We start from the raw sequence: 19,531 nt of genomic DNA, 5'->3' as shown, positions 1-19,531 counted from the left end.
CAAACTAAGATGTAATGAGTATCCAATGTGCCATATGGCTAACCTAGTTATAGTATCATGCTATAACTCAATTTAAATGTAATTAAAAACAATGATCCTTTAAATCACAGATAAGTTAAAAATATTTTAATTAGTTTAATTTTGCATGCTTTTTGTAAGCAAGATCAACTAATTACATTTTACAGAGTGAGTATTTTCTGATTTGCGGATTGTGCCCCATTCACTTCCATTGTAATTGCTTCACTGTAACCCAGATTTTTCATTTTTTTTAAAAGGACGGAAAAGTCTAAATAAATGTTTGTGGTAATCAACATTATGCCACAAATGCTGTCAATTGAGCTTAACTTGTATTGAACGTGGAATATTCCTTTAAACAAAATAACAAAGCTTAAACAAAACATAGTGCCTCTTTCGATGGGGGTTTACTAATAATTGCCTGACAATAATACTTGTCTAGATGCTGATAGGACTTTAATAAAAAATAAAAAAAAATTAAAAAGTGAATCCCAAATGGGTTACTGTTGAAATCTATAGCCGCAAGATGCCACACTGTTACACAGGCTATCACTATATCAATCTTTGTGAGTTTTTAAGCGACTACTGGAAATGCGCAGTACGATAATTTTGAGGATTCACTCCGGTATTTAGTAAATGCAGCAAATCCTATCAGTGTGTACGTGGTCATAGAATCTTTATCTACAAATGAAAAACTCTAAACTGAACAGAAAACATCTGAAAACGAAGGCAAGATGATAGACAGGTCATGAAAACACATTTAAAGCATTCGGGAACAACAAAAAAATAAAAAATGAACTTCTGAAAGCTACTGAAATAATGAGGCTGAGGACAGTTTATTCAAAAGACTCTGAGATAAAAGTGGAAGGTTAGACTACACAAGTACAAATGAAGAGAAATTGATTCTTTCAAGTAATTAAAAACAAACAAGCAAAGAAACAGTATTTAATTTTCAACTTTCACCAAATCTGCTTTACTCAGGTGTGACTGTCACACACTTGCTTGAGGGGCATAAAATCCACAGAAAACCAAGAAGAGACACTATTAGATCATCCTTTTGGCAGCAAAGCAATGCAGTGACCAAGACACAGAAAACAGCAACTGAAGAAAGCCATCAGTTGTGTCCGAATAGTAAACTACAGCTACTAGCCATACAAATGACATGCATAAATATCATTTAGAGCAGTGTTTCCTAATCCTGGTTCTGGAAACTGATCAAGAGGCATTTAAACAAGATCTTGTTTAAATACCAATATTCATCTAATACCAAGATCAAAGTAAACATGCAGCTTTCAAAGACTCTTAAATGACATGTAGCTGTATTTTAGTATATCTTATGGAAAACTGAAGGGATATGCCTCAAATATATGTAGAATATGCATACAGCATATGCATATTGTACATGCACTTGAATTTGAGATGCATGATAGAAAACAGAACCGAGATGTTTGAAGCCTTGTGAATCCATAGGCCGTTATATTGGGGTTGAGTGGTTGTAGGATGCAGTTGCTCACCTACCTGCGCTATATCCCTGCTCTTCCTGTACATAAGTGTGAGAAGGACGTGTTGGTCCGTAGGCAGAGGGGTCCTGAGGATAGTTACCCAAGCCTAGCAGGGAGATGAGGAGACCAGGTTGACTCAACCCAGAGACAGTCTGACTTAACTACTATCTTAAAGCTCCTATTCATGTGAACACTGCCCTCTCCTGCTCTCAGAGCTCATGGACACAGCTGGTGGATGAATCGCTCCTGCGCTGTTGCTAAATGAGTGCATTTATCAGGCTGCTCGCCCGTCACAGTGCTGATGAATGGAAGCCAAGCGGAGGAGTGACACACAGTGGCTGATGACACTTGTCTCATAATGCTACCCATAAAACATACAACCCACACAGGCGACCCAACCCCCACTCTAACAGCCCACTTTATACACAGGCTACTTGTCTACTTGTTTTAAATCATTTAGGTCATTTCAAACCTGTATGATTTTCCTCTATCCATGAAACACAGAGAAATTCTGAAGAATGTTCAAACCGCTTTTTTCCCATACAGTGAAAGAATACATTAACCACACCTGCCAAGCTCCAAAAAGGACAAAAAGCACCATAAAAAGCGAATGCTACATTTAGGTTTTATAGTTTTGTGTGAAGAACAGACCGAAATGTAAGTTATTGACTGAAAATCCTGCCCTCCACCAAAGCTCCACCAAAGCAATAGGCAAGGCACATTTATTTATATAGCACATTTCATACACAATATTAATTCAAAGTGCTTTACAAAAAGATTAAAGAAAATCCATAAAAATCCATTTTAAACCAATTAAGAACCAGAAATAAGAGTAAAAAGTAATCAAATATAAAAAAAAATAAGTAAAAGAAAGTTAAATAAAATACACACACTTGAACTTTTTTTTTCCCTTTCAGCTTTTGTTTTTCTCCCCTTTTCTCCCCAATTTGGAATGGCCAATTCCCAATGAGCTCTAAGTCCTCATGGTGGCGTAGTGACTCGCCTCAATCCGGGTGGCAGAGGATGAATCAAATCAAAATCAAATCAAATCACTTTACTGTCACACTGCCATATACACAAGTGCAATGGTGTGTGAAATTCTTGGGTGCAGTTCCAATCAACATAGCAGTCGTGACAGTGATGAGACATATACCAATCTACAATAACATCAAATTAACACAGCACAATTTAAACATCTGATGTACACATAATTACACTCAACAATATACAAATAATAACATACACTGTACAGTATACAGTAATCTCAGTTGCCTCCGCATCTGAGACCGTAAATCCGCACAGCTTACCACGTGGCTTGTTGAACGCGTTACCGTGGAGACATAGCGCGTGTGGAGGCTTCATGCTATTCTTCGCGGCATCCACGCACAACTCACCACGTGCCCCACCGAGAGCGAGAACACCACATTATAGCGACCACGAGGAGGTTATCCCATGTGACTCTACCCTCTCTAGCAACGGGCCAATTTGTTTTCTTAGGAGACCTGGCTGGAGTCACTCAGCACGCCCTGGATTCGATCGCGTGACTCCAGGGGTGGTGGTCAGCGTCAGTACTCGATGAGCTACCCAGGCCCCCCCTCCCTTTCAGCTTTTTATTAAACAACCATTTTCAAAAATCAGAACAAGCCTCATTACATAAATAGTATTAAATACTTCAACTGATTATATTAAAATATATATATATTTTTTTTTGTTTAAAGCATTGTAAATTTTCATTTAATAGTATTACATTATTAATTAAAGTGAATCAATGCCAAGCCTACTTAATTTTATTTTTAAGTATAACTAGAACAAGAAGTTGCTTGTCCAGCAATAATTAAAAGATAAAACATCGGGGCCTGGGTAGCTCAGTGAGTATTGACGCTGACTACCACACCTGGAGTCGCGAGTTCGAATCCAGGGCGTGCCGAGTGACTCCAGCCAGGTCTCCTAAGCAAGCAAATTGGCCCAGTTGCTAGGGAGGGTAGAGTCACATGGGTTAACCTCCTCATGGTCGCTATAATGTGTGGTTCTCGCTCTCAGTGGGGTGCATGGTGAGTTGTGTGTGGATGCCGCAGAGAATAGCATGGGCCTCCACACGTGCTACGTCTCCACGATAACGCGCTCAACAAGCCAAGTGATAAGATGCGCGGAGGCAACTGATATTCGTCCTCCGCCACCCGGATTGAGGCATAGAGTGCATTGGGAATTGGGCATTCCAAATTAGGGAGAAAAAAAATAAAATAAATAAAAGCATCGCCCACGTCTCCCGACCTGCTGTCTCATCATTATTTTCAGCAGTTGTTTCCATTCTGTGCAAATCAGTGCAATAACAGGAACAAGCCTCTCTTTCATGTTGTTTGTTGATGTGTTATCATGGATAAACTCTCCCATTACTATGTGTGTGGGTTTGTGAATGAATTTCGTGCTCATAGTTTAATTCGAGCACGTATGGTCATGTGGTTGATACACCTAGTCTAGTCTGCAAACAGCTGTGTTCGGCTTCAGTATGCGCCTCTAATGGGTGTATATATTTGTAGCATCTCACTCTGTCTCTGGCGCGCACCACTGTGCTGCCACGGTTTAAACTGAGAATTGATTCAGAATCATTGGAGAAAGAATCGTGATGCATCGCTGAAATGATTTTTTTCTCCCACCCCTAATGTTCACCATGAACTGTCATTGTATGAAACAAAAAAAGCACCATGCTAATTCTTCAAAATTTCCCCTTTTGTGTTCCATGGAAGAAAGAAAGTCTTATACAGAATGTCTGGTGCATCAACGACAGAATTTTCATTTTTGGATGAACTATTCCTTTAATGACATCCCATCCAGATAAAAGACTCCTATTCTCTTATTAGAATGATATCATAGTAAGGCTGGTATATTAGTTACACTGCGTCTAATATCTTGTCATCCTCCTGGCTCTAGCTGTTCCAACAGACCCCTAAATTTATCTCAATTTATTTCAGCAGTCAGTTCTATTTTCTATAGTTGAATACATGCTACAGATTTTCTCTGTACTGTGTCGGCACCTGCACCAAGAGCAGTTCCTTCTATATCTTATACTTGGCAAATTTCTAAAGTCAGTTAAGTTAACCTATGAAATGTCTCACATGCACTGCGATTTTACACATTCCCACCTGCCCACACCAGGGCTTAAACATCATTTCAACCTTCCATAACAATGTACAGATTTTGGTAAATATCCTCTATAAGTGTCGTTTGCGTTAAATGAGGAATCGTCCGAAAAAAAGCAGCATTGCAGTACAGGATGATCTAATTCACACATACCACAGGATAAACCTCCACAGACCACACAACAAAATCTACAAGCCTTGGTTAAGAGTAATTAGAGTGAAGGTCTGTGTGTAAGCGTGATATGTGATGTCATCTTGCCCGTTCAGCCATGTGAACAGGAAGCAGAGCCCCTCTGCAGTGGTTTGGTGCTATGTTTCAATGAGCTCTTACCATACTGGCTGTAGGAGAAGTCTGGTTGTGCTGGGGTGGCTTTGCTCAAGTCCTGAGAGGGAGTTGTTGCCGGGGCAAAACCCAGAGGTCCTGCCCCTGGTGTTGCGGGAGGGGGAGGCACTCCTTGTGCTACAAACTGGTCACCTTGAGGTGTGCTAAAGCTATATCCTGTGTTCACAGAGATAAGGAAACAATGCCGAAATCATTACAATTCTATTTCAGTTTGTGAAAAGAATGCCGCATGTATATGAGTGGCGGGAATCAGCAGGGATTAAAGCTATGATATTATATCAATATCTGTGATGTATCGCAATCTTTATCAGTTGTTTCTCATTTCTCTGCACTGGACTTTAGTGCTTTGAGCAATTACATTCTTGCTTGTTCTGACTTTGGATTTCAGTCAAATATAAATAAGTGTCAAATTCTTTTTCTCTCAAAAATATGTCAAAAATGTAAATAAAAATATTAATTCACCTACCAAACTGAGGTTGTGTGCTAAAGCCCTGTTGGGGATATCCCTGAGGTGCCCCGAATCCCCCTGTAGGTGGCGCTGCGACTATAAATGCATTAAATGGAGAGGGAGGCTGTGTGGGTGCCCCTCGGCCAGCAGTCAAAGGAGGTCCATACCCAGCTGAGACACAGACATTTTTCAAAAAACTCACTTGAGCAATGAGTTAAGGCCTTTTCACACCAAGTCAGATTAAACACCCGAGAATAAAAAGAGATAATTTTTTTTTTTTGCCAAAAATCTTAATGGAAAGTCCTATACAAACTCTTATTCTCTTAAAGGTGTTTGGAGAACTGAATTAATTGTTTGGCATACAAACAACCAATAAAATTGTTTAAAAACTAAAACATTAGTGATGCACAAAATAAAAAACGATTGGCCGAAACCAAAAATGCTGGACACACTGGGCCGACTGATTCTTTTAAATTAGACCTTGTTTGGAATAACTGAACAAATTCTACATATTATTAGGGATGCATCAAAACCACGTTTTCTTTAACTACACATTTCATTATAAAACAGACAGAAAAGAATTACACACAAAAAATGTGTAGTCTATTAAGAAAACCTTTATTGTTACTCTACTGGATAATGCAGCAGCAAAATTAACAGTAATTCCAGTAAAAATCATCATTTTGGTTGCGATCGGATATCACATTACTATTGAAATATTATTGTAATTTAATAATAACAATAATTACAATAAAGTTATATTATACAATAATACAATTTCAATCGTAATTTCGCAAACCATAAAACCCTCTGGCTTTTATTTTGATGGAACATTCTAGGAAGAATGCGGAGTTGCACTAAAAACAGTAGTGCTTTGCGAGTGTGTGTGCACGTGCTGCTATGAGTGTGTCAACAACAGAGCAACGCTCATACACTGGAGCACGCTCCGCATGCAGACGATTTTTACTTATTAAACGCATCCTTTGCGATTCATAAAACTATTGTATGGCTTCAAATGATTATGAATATAATGCAAGAGTCATATGGACTACTTTAATGGTGCCTTTATGCTTCTTTAATGTCATATTGGAGCTTGACAGTAACGGCTATGACACACAATACCAGAGCACTGGAAACATTCTTCTTTAATGCGCTAATTAACCAAGAAAGCGATCGCTTCACTTCTGGGGGTGTGGACTTTAATGTGCAACATAAACAGTGCCTTTTCTCAATGTGTTTCTGTTACTGGATTTTAAAGTAACAGTTTCTGTTCAAACTTTCGGTCAAGATTTTCTGCCTTTTTTTCTCTTTCCACCGAAAAACCAAAAATAGCATTTGCCATTGCCATTTTCGGATGAAAACTTCTGGCAGCCGAAATTTCAGTGGATCCCTATATAAAAAAACTAATCGCCACAAATGTATACATTTGTCATTACTGTGTTTCCACCACTAAATAAACTCATAGAGATGCATAGTTTCGTTTTAAAAATGTGTCGCACAAGTGGTAAAAATTGTGCTATAAATTCAGACTTGGTGTGAATATGCTAATAACATTTACCATAAAATGGCACTGGACATTAAAATATAGCCCCTAGGGCTGCACAATTAATCAAATAAATAATAAAGATTACAACTAAAGCTACCACACTTAACTAATTACCAATTAAAATTCTAATTCTGTTCTATTGTTTTTGTGCAGTGGTTAACCAATCACAGACATGTCTATTATGGCTGGATATCGATACAGATTCCCTGATTCGAATCCGATTCAAAAGCTCTTAATTTGATTCCATTCTGATCTTGATTCAATATTGATCCATATGGGTAGATTTCTGTTACAATGTCCATTTTGCTTACATATAAAATAAATTATTCCTCTTAAATATAAAGGAACCTTCTAGGCAACCTTTCTAGGTACAGTTGAAAAATATTAATTTTACAGATGATATTTTATAACAGTAGTTTTTCATCAAATTTGTCACATTTTAGCTTTTGAAAAATGTTCAAATTCAGTATTCCATCAATTATTGTCTTGAAATGGCAAATGCTGTATTATGTTGCATATATCTTTTTGTTACATATTTATTGTTTAGTTGCATAATTTGTACTATTTACAAGTATTTACATTGATATGTAGAATACATGCTTAATCAATACTGTCTCTTTCAGACTAGCGGCATCAGCCAGTAAGCGCATATAAAGAGAGAACACGTGCGTGGTTTCTTTAGCGCATCCATGTGTGATTAGAATTAAATGTTGTTGTTTTTTAACCAACAACTGACCGTAAAAAACAGAAAGGGTATTAAAAGAGACATTATTCAATGACATATGGATCCATGCATCTCGTCTTTGGACACACAGTACGAGTTAAACCAAACTTTTTCTTTTAACACGCAGAGAAAGGACCTCTGTGCTCCTTATCCACTACACAACTCATACAACTAAAAATGTCTATGATTAGCACACTGGCTAGAACATTTTCAGATTTCATTCGTGAAATCATAATCATAGACATTTTTAGTCGCACAGCGTAAGATTTGGTTATAGAAGGTTGTCACAGAGTAAAAGATCGATCTTGGGATTTAAGAATCGATGTTGAGATTGTTCAAACGAAGGTCGAGATGCAATGGAAAATCTATATTTTTACCCAGCCTAAATGTCTTTTGCCCGCTTTTTGTGTGTACTTTATTAAAAAATTTGAACAATAGAGGGCCAATGTGAAGTTGATTGTCTTAATTTCCTGATGTATGTATGTATAAAGTAATTTAAGAACACAAATCTCCGTTTGTTTTTGGATGTGTAGCCTACACAATTAATATGGCATGCATATGCCCCACGCAAAACAAGTATTTTAATGTAAACTGTATTAATTGAAATTAACTGAAATTACAATATCAATGCAAATTTTTTTCATAATCGTGCAGCACTAACAGCCCCCAAATCAAACTGTAATAAAAAAAATTAATTAATAAAAAAATAAAAAAAATCATACCAAGAGGTTGACCTGTAGACACCCAAACACCTGGAACAAAAAAATACATTTTAACTCACAACCACCAGACCGTGAAACTATATTAGAATTCTCTCATATGCCAAATGGGAGTAAAGCCATAAGTTCAATTAAAGACATTCGTATTTCTGGATTCACGCCAGGCAGAGCGGTCTTATTTTGGGCAAACTCTGTGTGAAAACATTCCCTCCTGCACAGTGAACAAACCCTGTGTGGTTTTAGCCAGATGGCGCAAACAGTACAGCCAGACTTAAAAGCAAAGCGCAACTGATACCAGTTGGCTCTAGGTGTCATTTTTCAGGTTGGGACGTGCTATGCTCCCACTGCGTTCTAGCCCGGCGTGTCACTCACCCTGAGGCCCGTAGCTCTGCTGCCAGCTCGGAGCCGGTTGTGCTGCCCAGCCATTGGCTGCACTTATGATGGCTCGGGTCCCCCACTGATTAGCTCCCAGCTGACCGGAGGCGGGAGCTTTGCTGTCCCGAGGCTCCGCCTTCTTCACTTCAACCTGCACAAAGGACAAGAGGTCGTAACTAGCAAGAGGAGAATTAACATACAGCCTACTTCCCCCGCTCACCTATCAGAAACTTTAGCCCTCACCTCAAAACAGATACTCTTTCTTAGGCCAAATGCAAGACCGTAGTCCAGATGGAATGGAATATACTTTATAATCTTTTATTTGAGAACTTTTTAACCAATGTTTCTGAGGTACTTGGGTATGAAAGGGACATTTAGGAGTTCAAAAATGCACTACAACTCCATGGGTCTGATCAGGAATAATGAATTCTGCTAAAACTTGAGAATAAGCATTAACATAGTATTTTTCATTACCATAGACGTACCTAAAAAAACACCGTCCCTGCATTTATCTTATATCTCAGCTCTTTTATGTAGATATAAACTGCTGATAGAAAATGAAGACTTACCTTCCCCTGGCTAATGCTTAAGAAACTCAGTTTAGATACGGCAATAGAATTATATGGGTCAATGATGTGTAAATGTATGATAATCTAGTAGTATCACATAATTAACATGCAAATAATAACAATGGAGAGAGAAAAGACTAATCAGAAATGAATCTTCATACTGTGTCAAATATAAAAATGAAATAACTCGATTTTTAAAATTTTCTGAAGAAAACACTAAGTTGTGCTTTCCCATGCAAAATTCGCCACCACCTTTTGCTTAATGGTCCAAAGGTCAAATGAACCCACCCCAAAGTGTATGATATAACTTGGCTCACTCCTTCAAAATGCATCCATTACATTTTTGCCTGTCTAATTATGTGCAATAAATCATTTAGTCTGATCCTTTAAAAAAATAATAAAAACAACAAGCCTCATGATGTGAGGTATCATTCATGTCTGTAGTACAACCGTGTTTGGCTACATGCCGTTAATGGTTTGGTGAAATCACAAACCTAAGTATGACTAATTACAGTGACAACTGCCTTAGTAAGCACCACAAATTATCCCAATTACCACCAATAATTAATCTTCCAATTAGGCCAATGACATTCTATAGTGACCTGCCACTCAGCAAAAAAAACAAAACAACAATTGCACAAACACACAGTTTAACACACAGGAAAGTTCTACTTCTGTTAAAGTGGAGATCCAGAAATAGACATGAGACTCTAAAGGGGGTGAGTTATTGGGGTCACCTTGCATCAAGAGCGAGGGACGATATTTTTCCGTTGGAAAGCAGCATAAATGTAACGACTCCCTTTTCGTCTTTCTCTACCTCTCTCGCTGTCGACCTAATTAGGTACAGTTTGAGCGAGTGGTCTGCAAACCCTCGAATAGGCAACGCGGCCCCCACCCCCTCACTCCCACGGGCATTACCTTTAAGAGTCCAACTGTGGAGCTGGGATTTGGTACAGAGTTTGATATGCTCCAGTTTCTAATTTTATAACGTATAGCCCTACCCCTCTACACCCACCCCCAAGTCCCATCACAATAATGTCATGTGAAGAACAATAGCCCTGGTACCATAGCACCTGATTCCTTCAGGAACACTGGCACGAGTCAAGGAGAGCGTCAGCAGGCGAGAACAATCTCAATGTAGGACAGAAGCTACAGAGCAATTCTGGAGTCTTGAACAAACGTCCTAAAAGTGGGTTTTCACTTTAAATCAGCACACATAACAGGGCACAAGAAAATGCCTCAGGCCTGCATGAAAACACACAGGCCTGCATGATCCGCTCTGCATTCAGCGCTTAAATCAATGCATTCTCAACTTATTATGTTGGTTTGACAAAGCCAACATACTGTTATTGTACAGACATGGTTTATGGTTTTTCCAAAATCCCTTGTATCATTGAAAATCCTAAAGGTTTCAAGCTACATCCACCAAACTTGCCACATACCTTCAGACTTTTCTAACAGATTGGAATTATGGTTTTCGCACAACAGACAATCAAACCTGGAAAAATCCCACAGACTACACTGATGACATTTTCAAATGGACAAAGACTACTTAAATTTAAGCTGCCAAAAAATGTAAAACTCACACATGGCCAGATTGTACACCTGTACACCTACTTATTTATGTGATTTTCTAATCAGCACAATTGTGTGGCAGCAGTGCAATGCATAAAATCATGCAGATACTGGTCAGGAGCTTCAGTTAATGTTCACATCAACGATCAGAATGGGGAAAAATTTTGATCTCAGTGATTTCAATTGTGGCATGATTGTTGGTGCCAGACGGGCTGGTTTGAGTATTTCTATAACTGCCGATCACCTGGGATTTTTTTTCAGAGTTTACTCAGAATGGTGCCAAAAACAAAAAAAACACCCAGTGAGCGGCAGTTCTGCCATTGATGAGAGAGGACAACGGAGAATGGCCAGACTGGTTCGAGCTGACAGAAAGGCTACAGTAACTCAAATAACAGCTCTGTACAATTGTAGTGAGCAGAATAGCATTGCAGTATGCACAACACATCAAACCTTGAGGCGGATGGGCTACAACAGCAGAAGACCACATTGGGCACTTTATTAGGACCATAGTGTTCCTAATAAAGTGCTCAGTGAGTGTACATTACTGCATTATGGGAACATCTATCCATTCATTCATCTGTTTGTCTTACTGTAATGTCTGTATAGCCATAAAAAAATAGTTTCAACTTTCAGACAAGGCTTTATCAAGTCAATATCCAAGTTTGTCATTACAAATTTTACCCATCTAGTTGTCATGTTGCATCACTTAAAATGGCTATTCATCAAAATATGTAAGAATTGCTAATATTATATTGTCAGAACACAGTAAGTCGACCAACCTCAAACCAATCATGTTGGGACTGATATTATTACCAAGCCTAGCTGGTGAGGTGAGATAACATGTCATGCTTGTTCAGTCTTGCACTATCCCTTGAAACGGGCTTGAAACTAAATGCAGGTATCAGACAATAATCTTACGCTACAGGGGCAACATTTGGTACCCACCCAAAACCCATTTGGAACTGAATGTCTAATGGACACAGTATGGAGATTCTAATACTGAGGTCACTTAATTGAGATTTCTCTTTGTCTTCTTGGAAATATAGAACTCAAATAGTAAGTGACCTGACTAAAACCAAATGAATAACCTGAATAAGAAAAAATATATACAAAAATAAAAAAATAAAAAGGAAACTGACCAGTTCTTTAGGTGAGTGCTTGTATAAATTCAACTCTTTATAGTTCACTTAGTATCTATGTAGTACCTAAGCAATCATTCAATAGTCAAGTATTTAATTGAATCTCATTTAAATTTACCTCAATATACCCTTTTATACAGCACTACAGCACCTAAAGGAGCAGTCCAAATGAACCAAGCCTTGGGCGACTAACATGGTCAGAAGTCTGCATTCTAAGTAGGAGAAACTAAATGTATAAAAGAGCATCTTAAACGTTTTAGGACTATCCTGAAGCTCAGACTTTTTTAGGACAAGTCTGACAAATAAAACACAGGAAAGTTGTTTTAAATATTTTCTACATTTGTGGTTTGGGCCTTGTGGAACACAGGGAAAGAAATAATCAATCATGTTTTCTTTATGTGAAACAACTCCCTTTTGAATTTTAAATGTCAAATTAAATGTCAGTTCTCAAATGTTCAGTCGCCCAAGCTTTAGTTTCTGTTTTAGGGGAAAATAAAACTACAACTACACACTTTTTTGCCCATGATGTCGTGAAAATGCATGTTGACAGCCTGGTCCACTGATTGTTCGGCCTCGAAAGTAATAAATCCAAAACCTATCCAACGACCAAAAGTCAATAGAGCAGCAGGGTGTTGACAGAACAGCTAGAAGAACATAAGAGGGATGGGGTGGTGGGGGTAACCGAGGTTCAGATGACATCATGGCCCGGGTCACCAGGAAAGGTGACAGGTGGGGTCCGAAAGGACAGATGTGTTATGTATGAATTTGCTCTCTTTAATACTTTAGCCCTGAACATATTTAATGATTAACAGCCATAGAAGGCATCTGATAACTAAAGTCAGAATGACTTATGTAGCCTTAAAAGAAGTTCACCCAAAAATGAAAATTCTCTCATAATTTACTCACCCTCATGCCATCCCAGATGAGTATGACTTTCTTTCAAATTAAGATTTTTAGAAGAATATTTCAGCTCTGTAGGTCCATGCAATGCAAGTGAATGGTGGCCAGAACTTAGATTTAAGATTTAACTTCTGGAGTCAAATGGACTGCCTTTATATGCTTTTTGGACCTTCAAAGTTCTGGCTACCATTCACTTGCATTGTATGGACCTACAGAGCTGAGATATACTTCTAAAAATCTTCATTTGTGTTCCACAAAAGAAAGAAAGTCATACACATCTGGGATGGCATGAGGGTAAATAAATGATGAGAATTTTCAGTTTTGGGTAAACTATCCCTTTAACGGTAAACTATACCTTTAGGGATCTTTGGCAATGTTGGATTAAAGAATGGATTGTAAATATCTCTGCCTTTTTAACAGTTTCATCCGAACCCCCCCCCCCCCAATCTTATACAATAAATGCGAGCAGCAACCACAATTATCAGTGCATGAGAATGATTATTAAACTACAGGCTTTTACTGTTTTTCTCAAAGTCTCCCAAAATGACAAAGTACTCTGGGCAAACCAAGAGAACAAAGATTGTAGCACTGCAAACAAAAGCACCACTAGGATATAAGGATATCTGTGAAACATTTAATACAGTCCAGTTTCTCATTTGGTGTAAACCCAGTTAATGCTCGATTTGCGAGATCTGCATTTCACAAGACTCAGGGACAGGGAAACAGAAAGCGACTGCGTGCACCCACGCATGCAGAGGTCGTGAAGACAGAACTATTAAAGCGCTGCTGGACTCCAAGGTCACTTATGTGATAAGACCGAGCACAAGTCCTCGAGCAGCAGCTGAGTTTAGCTACACCAGATCCACCAGTGTGAACTAGTTTCTGTTTGATCAGATAACTGTGGCAGAACTGGGCTGCGAGAATCTCCACTTTGGGATCTAACCTGATTCCGATTGTGCGTCCTTTGAGACTGAAGGGATCTGAGAATTTGTACATTATATGGAGCAGAACCATCTGTCTAAATGAGGACTAAATATACCCAACATGCCCTTCATCATCAGGTCTGGTTTCGTTTAAGAAAGTTCCCAGTTATACAGGCTTCTAAAAAGTTCTGAAACTGTATGGCCTCTTGCCTGTTACAGATAGAAGTCCTGCATATGTGAAGCAATTGAGTTTAACAGCTAGACAGTATATAATTACTACAGCTAAACTAAAAACTAGAAATAAAAACAATAATTTCTATAAAATCTCAAAATGTTTTAGCCATTTGACAATATTGAATATATATCTCAGTATTTTTGTATTTGCTCTTAGGAGGAGCCACCATTTCAACTAAACAGCTATTGTGGCCAAGTAGATTTCAAAGGTTTAAGGCAAGAAGTAACATACAGTAAAAATTTATTTATAAATGATCAAGGTTTAAGAAACTTAACTGTCAAATAAAAAAGTGCATTAAAATCATAGCAATAGTCACAATAATGTTTAAAGCTGAAGTGTGTAATTTCTGTGCCACTAGCATCACCAAACGCAATTGCAAAAATATTGACTGTTTTCAAACAGATTTCAGAAAACTCCCTTCGTCTTCCATTGGTTGTACAAACACAAAGTCACACCCTAAACTTACACCACTGGTTGAGCAAATATTGCTGTGCCGAGCTGGTGTGTGTTTCCCAAAAGCATCGTTAGCCAACTATGGTCGCAAGATCCATCGTTACCAACCTAGTTAAACGATGTTGGTAACAATGTTTCCGAAAGCATAGTTCCAACAAACATTTGCAAACAGCATTGCAAAGTTGTGTGGTTGGAATTACAGCTCTCTAACTGTGGTAAGAGGCATAGTTCCTTGTTAGTTTGCTGTGTCAACATAATTTGACTTCGCTGAGACTTCTATATCTTTTATTCCATATATATCTTTTATTCTGTCAAGACTTTGAACCCGCTTACATGCAATTAAGAAAAACGCTTATTCTGGTGTTTTGGAGAAAGCAGCGTTCTGAAACGTCACATAGACGTGAATGCAGCCGTTTAAGGGATTAAAGGCTGTTAAGAGAAAACACTTTAACACGGATTATGTGTCAGGTTATGTTAAAGCATACCGGTAAGTGAAGTTCTTATATGTTTTTGAAGAGTGCGCATGTGCATTGGAGGAACCCTGAAGTCTGATGTACTATTGCAGCGCAATCATCTGTCGCATTACATAGTGCACGCTGCTTTCGTGTCTTCAGCAGCTTTCACGCATTAAACAGCTTTCTGGTGTATATGTAAATGAGCTATTTTAATTTGATATCCACAGAAGTTATTACTCCACCCCCTGCTTAACCTCATTAATGACAGCTCTCTGTATTTTTTATTTGTTTAGAACAATGGATGTGTGGCATAGTTAATACTAGGGCTGAAACGATTAGTCGACGTTATCGACGTCGACTAATTGTCAACAAACAGATTTCAGACAAACTGTCGGAAAAAAATGTCATTGTCGAATAGTCGTTTGATCTTAACATAACAGATCATATGAAACTCTAATGATTGCACACAAGAGCAGCACTGCAGCTTGCGCCTGACTGAGGAGAGGAAGAAAACACATCTCACAGTCCAGACGCACTCTAAACTTTCCAAACAGCTTCAGGTGATGTAGATCGCAAAGTATGAGGGAATTATAATGCAAAAATACAAAATAAGTAAATACAGAAGCACTCTTGTTGTGGAATAAGCAGAGCCAGAGCTGATGCTCAGCTTAAGCAAAATTTGCGTGTCGAGTGTCTTTAAAGGAAACACCCCGGCATTACATCTTTAATGCGGTTCTATTTAATGCATTATAGCTTTATTAAAGTTAAAATAATAAGGAAACTGGCATTTCTCTGTGCGGTCAGCACCTCTTCTATGAGTTGCGCGAAGTGTCCCGATCTAAGGGGGAAGAGATTGAAACTGCACCCGGCTGAGGTACACTCTGTTGCGGGGATGCTCATCCCTCGAGTGCGCACGCTTAATGCAGCTAGATTATAACGTGATGGCAACTTATTGAATCATAATATACGTCACTGTGCATTTCTTATCGTGAAGAAAATTGGCAAAACGCAGCTTTATTAATAAGAGAGAGTTTGTTTTTTTGAGAGTTAAAGATGGATTGAAGTGAACAGAAAGGTGAGAGAGGGTAGTCTTCGCCCCATTATACACTGCAACAAAATACATTTTTTATTTGTTTTTGTTTTGGCTTGTTTTCCAATATAAATATCTAAAACTCCTTTAAAACAGCGTACATTTACTTTAGCAGCTATACTGCACAATATATATATTTTTTTAATCTGAGAATGTTGAATGTAATATTAAAAATACAAATATTTTAAAATATCTAATAATCCTTTAAAAAAAGATGCATTCACCTGAGAAGCAGCATATAAGATATTTAGACTTGCTTTTAGAGAACAGATCTTGAATATAAGTATATTTTGTCTTTACTGCATTTGCAGAAGTATAACCAAGTGAAAAAAATACACTTATATTTAAGATACATTCTCTTAAAGCAAGTCTAAATATCTTATATGTTACTTCAAGTAAATGGATCTTGTTTTAAGGTTTTTAGACAATTTTAAATGGAAAAAAAGACAAATACACTTGATAACAATAGGATTTTTTTGTAGTGACATTTTTACTGAATTAAACATAATAAAAAGTATTTTTTCCCCTTTAATTCAGTGAATGTCATTTAGAGGTATTTTTAAAGATGATTTTGTCCTCTTTATTGTTAGCAAGCATGTTTAATACAACCTTTTAAGTTGGGCACAAGCTGAATAGTCGGTTTAGAGCTAAAGATTAATCGTTGCAATAATCGCCCGAATAGTCGAATAATAATTCTAATAATCGTTAGATTAGTCGATTATCAAAATAATCGTTAGTTGCAGCCCTAGTTAATACGGATTAGGGAACAGTTTTGATATCGCCACAATGTCTCTGCATATTAAGCTGGGATACGAGAAATAATTTTTACATTGACAAAAATAAATACATCAGCTTTAATTTTACATCGCCAATAAAATCATCACAAATATATAGCAGATATTTGATATCTTTCAGCCATAATGATTATTTTGTTAAGAAGTGTAAAATGCCAACAGAGTTGAACTATTTTATGCAATTTAGTGAACTGAAAGTAGTAAACTGTCTGAGGACAAGCCACCACCTTTAGCTGGCCACAAATGTAAGCATTAACTGTGTACACCAGAGAAACAGGCATGAGTGTTTCACACCAGGCCTTAATCTGTGTGGTGCCACTATCTGTATAGTATCCTACAGGAAAGAACAGACATATCTCAGGAAAAACGTTAATGCATTCAAACACAAGGATAGTAGGGACATAGAAAGAAAGAGAAGGCTTACTTAATGTACTACATTGCGATAAACACTCATTTTGTAGATTAATTAAATGTAAATTAAAATAAACTTACTCAATGCCTAAAGGTTAATAGAAATGATGTAACATGATTGGAAAATTCATAAGGCAGTTTCAGATGTTCACATGTCAAACTATTCCACATCACCAAAGAGAGTGAAATGTAAAAAGCATTTCAGTTTGAAGAGTGAAAGCAAAAGAGAGCTCTGTGCTGCCTATGCACAATCCTATTGAAAAAAAGTACCCTTCGCTAAGCCCCGCCTTAATAACCTTTTAAAAAATGCTGCCAATTACCTTTTAAAATGCCTGTATGTGTTTTGATAGCTTTAAACTAGAAATTATGCAAAACTTTGTTAAAAACAATTGGTACCAGGACACTAATCAGTGTTGGGTGTGATCTAATTACAAAGTTACTAGTTACAATTACTGTAATCTACTACTTTATTCTAATTACTACTTTTGTCAAAATAGTGTAACATGACATTTGAAAATCTTGTAATCAGATTACTGACTTTCAATGAAGTTAATTACTTTTAAACACAATCCTTTGGTTGCATCTTTCTAAAATAACATTATTTATGTAGAATATATTTAAAACATGAAACACGTTCACATGTACGTTTGTTTGTGTATCTGTGAAAGCTGAAGGATGTGTGCCCCCGAAAAAGTCATTGTAAGGGAGAAATGGGTGGTGCTGAGTTTACGGCTTGCTTGCGAAAATTAACAAGGAAATATATATATATATATACATTACTTTGAATTCGTTGCATGCAAAAACAAACTTTTCTGTGAAAAATGTTTTAGAAAGTAACTTAAAATTTTAGTAATGTGATTACTTTTCCTATGAAGTAATCTGTGAAGTAATTTGATTACAATTTATATTAGATACTTTTTTGAGTATCTTTCCGAACACTGCTTATAATATTGACATGAGGTACACTGAAAAGGATATATGCAGTCATGTTTTTCTCCAAAATTTCAAAATAATCTTGAGATAATAATGCTGTGGATTAAACTGTGTCAGCCCTCATTCCCAAATGAACATGTATAATATCAGTAAGGATCCCTGCTATAAGGTAGATTAACATTAATTTACATATTGTATCAGATAGAGCCAATAGTAAAAATATAGGCCTATAGATTCCATAGTGAGTATTTTGTAAAAACATTAGGAACAGTTCTGATGACTTTCACTAATATTAGCAGTTGTAATCGCTACCAACTGAAGTTCTTCTCTTTTCAATTGACTGATAATTGTTTGCATGATTCTGCTTTGCAGTCTCAATATTTAAGCATGTTACTGTGTAATTTAACAATTTCTTTAAAGAAAAATGGAAAATACAAATTATTTGCAATATTACACTTCATTCCAGCCAATGCAAGAATGATATCCGTTCAATTTTTACCACTTTATGAACATCAATTATCAATTCATTCCTATGGGATGTTCTGTGGCAACTGTAACCAAGGGGGGCGGGACTTAGAAAAAGGTCAACTGCCCTGACATTTTTCCCCAAACACTATATAGAAATGAATTATAAAAATGAAGTTTTCAGTTCTTCAGTCAAATTGGTTGGCTTTTTTTCCACATTAAATAATGCAACTAGACTGGGTCATGGCCACAGTCAGTTTTCAGCAGGTGCTGATTGGCAAATAAAAAAGGTGACTTTTGAAAGTGGCAGGCATGCTGCTTTCTACTTTATTGAAGATTTAAGACACAAGCAGATGTGAAAGAAGCTGAACTGACCAAGCGGCATGTTCAATGCAAATGTCTGCACGTCATGTGGATGCTGCTGATTTGCCTTGCCGCCACGCAAGAGATGAGACACGCCAAACCCAGCATCACACACACGAGAGGGATGGATGGCCTGTGTGATGTTCTCTTCTCTTTGAGTGGGAATAGTTTGTCATGAGTGTGAGGTGAGAGAGACTAAATGGGAGGAAAACTTAATGTGTGGTTTACCTCGAGGCCTCTGTTTCTCTGCATCATAGATCATTACCACCTCTGTGACCTTCAAAAAGGGAGAACAGAACATGTGAAGGATCAAATAAAAAAAGATGTCAAAAACACATGACTTTAATTCCTCTTACACGATTACAAAATTTTAATAGAATTTATATGGAAATCTACGCCACTGTGTGGGATTGGTAC

General features: G+C 37.4%; 1 protein-coding gene and 1 long non-coding RNA gene across 9 annotated transcripts in view; one reads left to right on the top strand and one right to left on the bottom strand.

Annotated features, from left to right (window-relative positions):
- Nucleotides 1–19,531, top strand: part of LOC127426264 (uncharacterized) — a 33,504-nt gene that overhangs the window by 6,977 nt on the left and 6,996 nt on the right. The gene's annotated exons all lie outside the window — the stretch shown is intronic.
- The window catches only part of dazap1 (DAZ associated protein 1), a 29,516-nt gene that overhangs the window by 3,003 nt on the left and 6,982 nt on the right, over nt 1–19,531 (bottom strand). For 4 of the 8 annotated variants that reach the window (XM_051672934.1, XM_051672936.1, XM_051672932.1 and 1 more), the window contains 7 exons: nt 19,343–19,391; nt 12,605–12,687; nt 8,807–8,960; nt 8,438–8,467; nt 5,464–5,616; nt 4,986–5,153; nt 1,534–1,623 (listed from right to left, as the gene is read on the bottom strand). In XM_051672934.1, coding sequence (XP_051528894.1) covers nt 1,534–1,623; nt 4,986–5,153; nt 5,464–5,616; nt 8,438–8,467; nt 8,807–8,960; nt 12,605–12,687; nt 19,343–19,391 — 727 coding nt within the window. The remainder of the gene's footprint in view (nt 1–1,533; nt 1,624–4,985; nt 5,154–5,463; nt 5,617–8,437; nt 8,468–8,806; nt 8,961–12,604; nt 12,688–19,342; nt 19,392–19,531) is intronic. The other 4 variants (XM_051672939.1, XM_051672935.1, XM_051672933.1 and 1 more) reach the window with 3 other exon arrangements.

Source organism: Myxocyprinus asiaticus, chromosome 35, assembly GCF_019703515.2.
Source record: "Myxocyprinus asiaticus isolate MX2 ecotype Aquarium Trade chromosome 35, UBuf_Myxa_2, whole genome shotgun sequence".
NCBI classification, from domain to species: domain Eukaryota; kingdom Metazoa; phylum Chordata; class Actinopteri; order Cypriniformes; family Catostomidae; genus Myxocyprinus; species Myxocyprinus asiaticus.
This window is presented reverse-complemented; position numbering and strand designations above follow the sequence as displayed.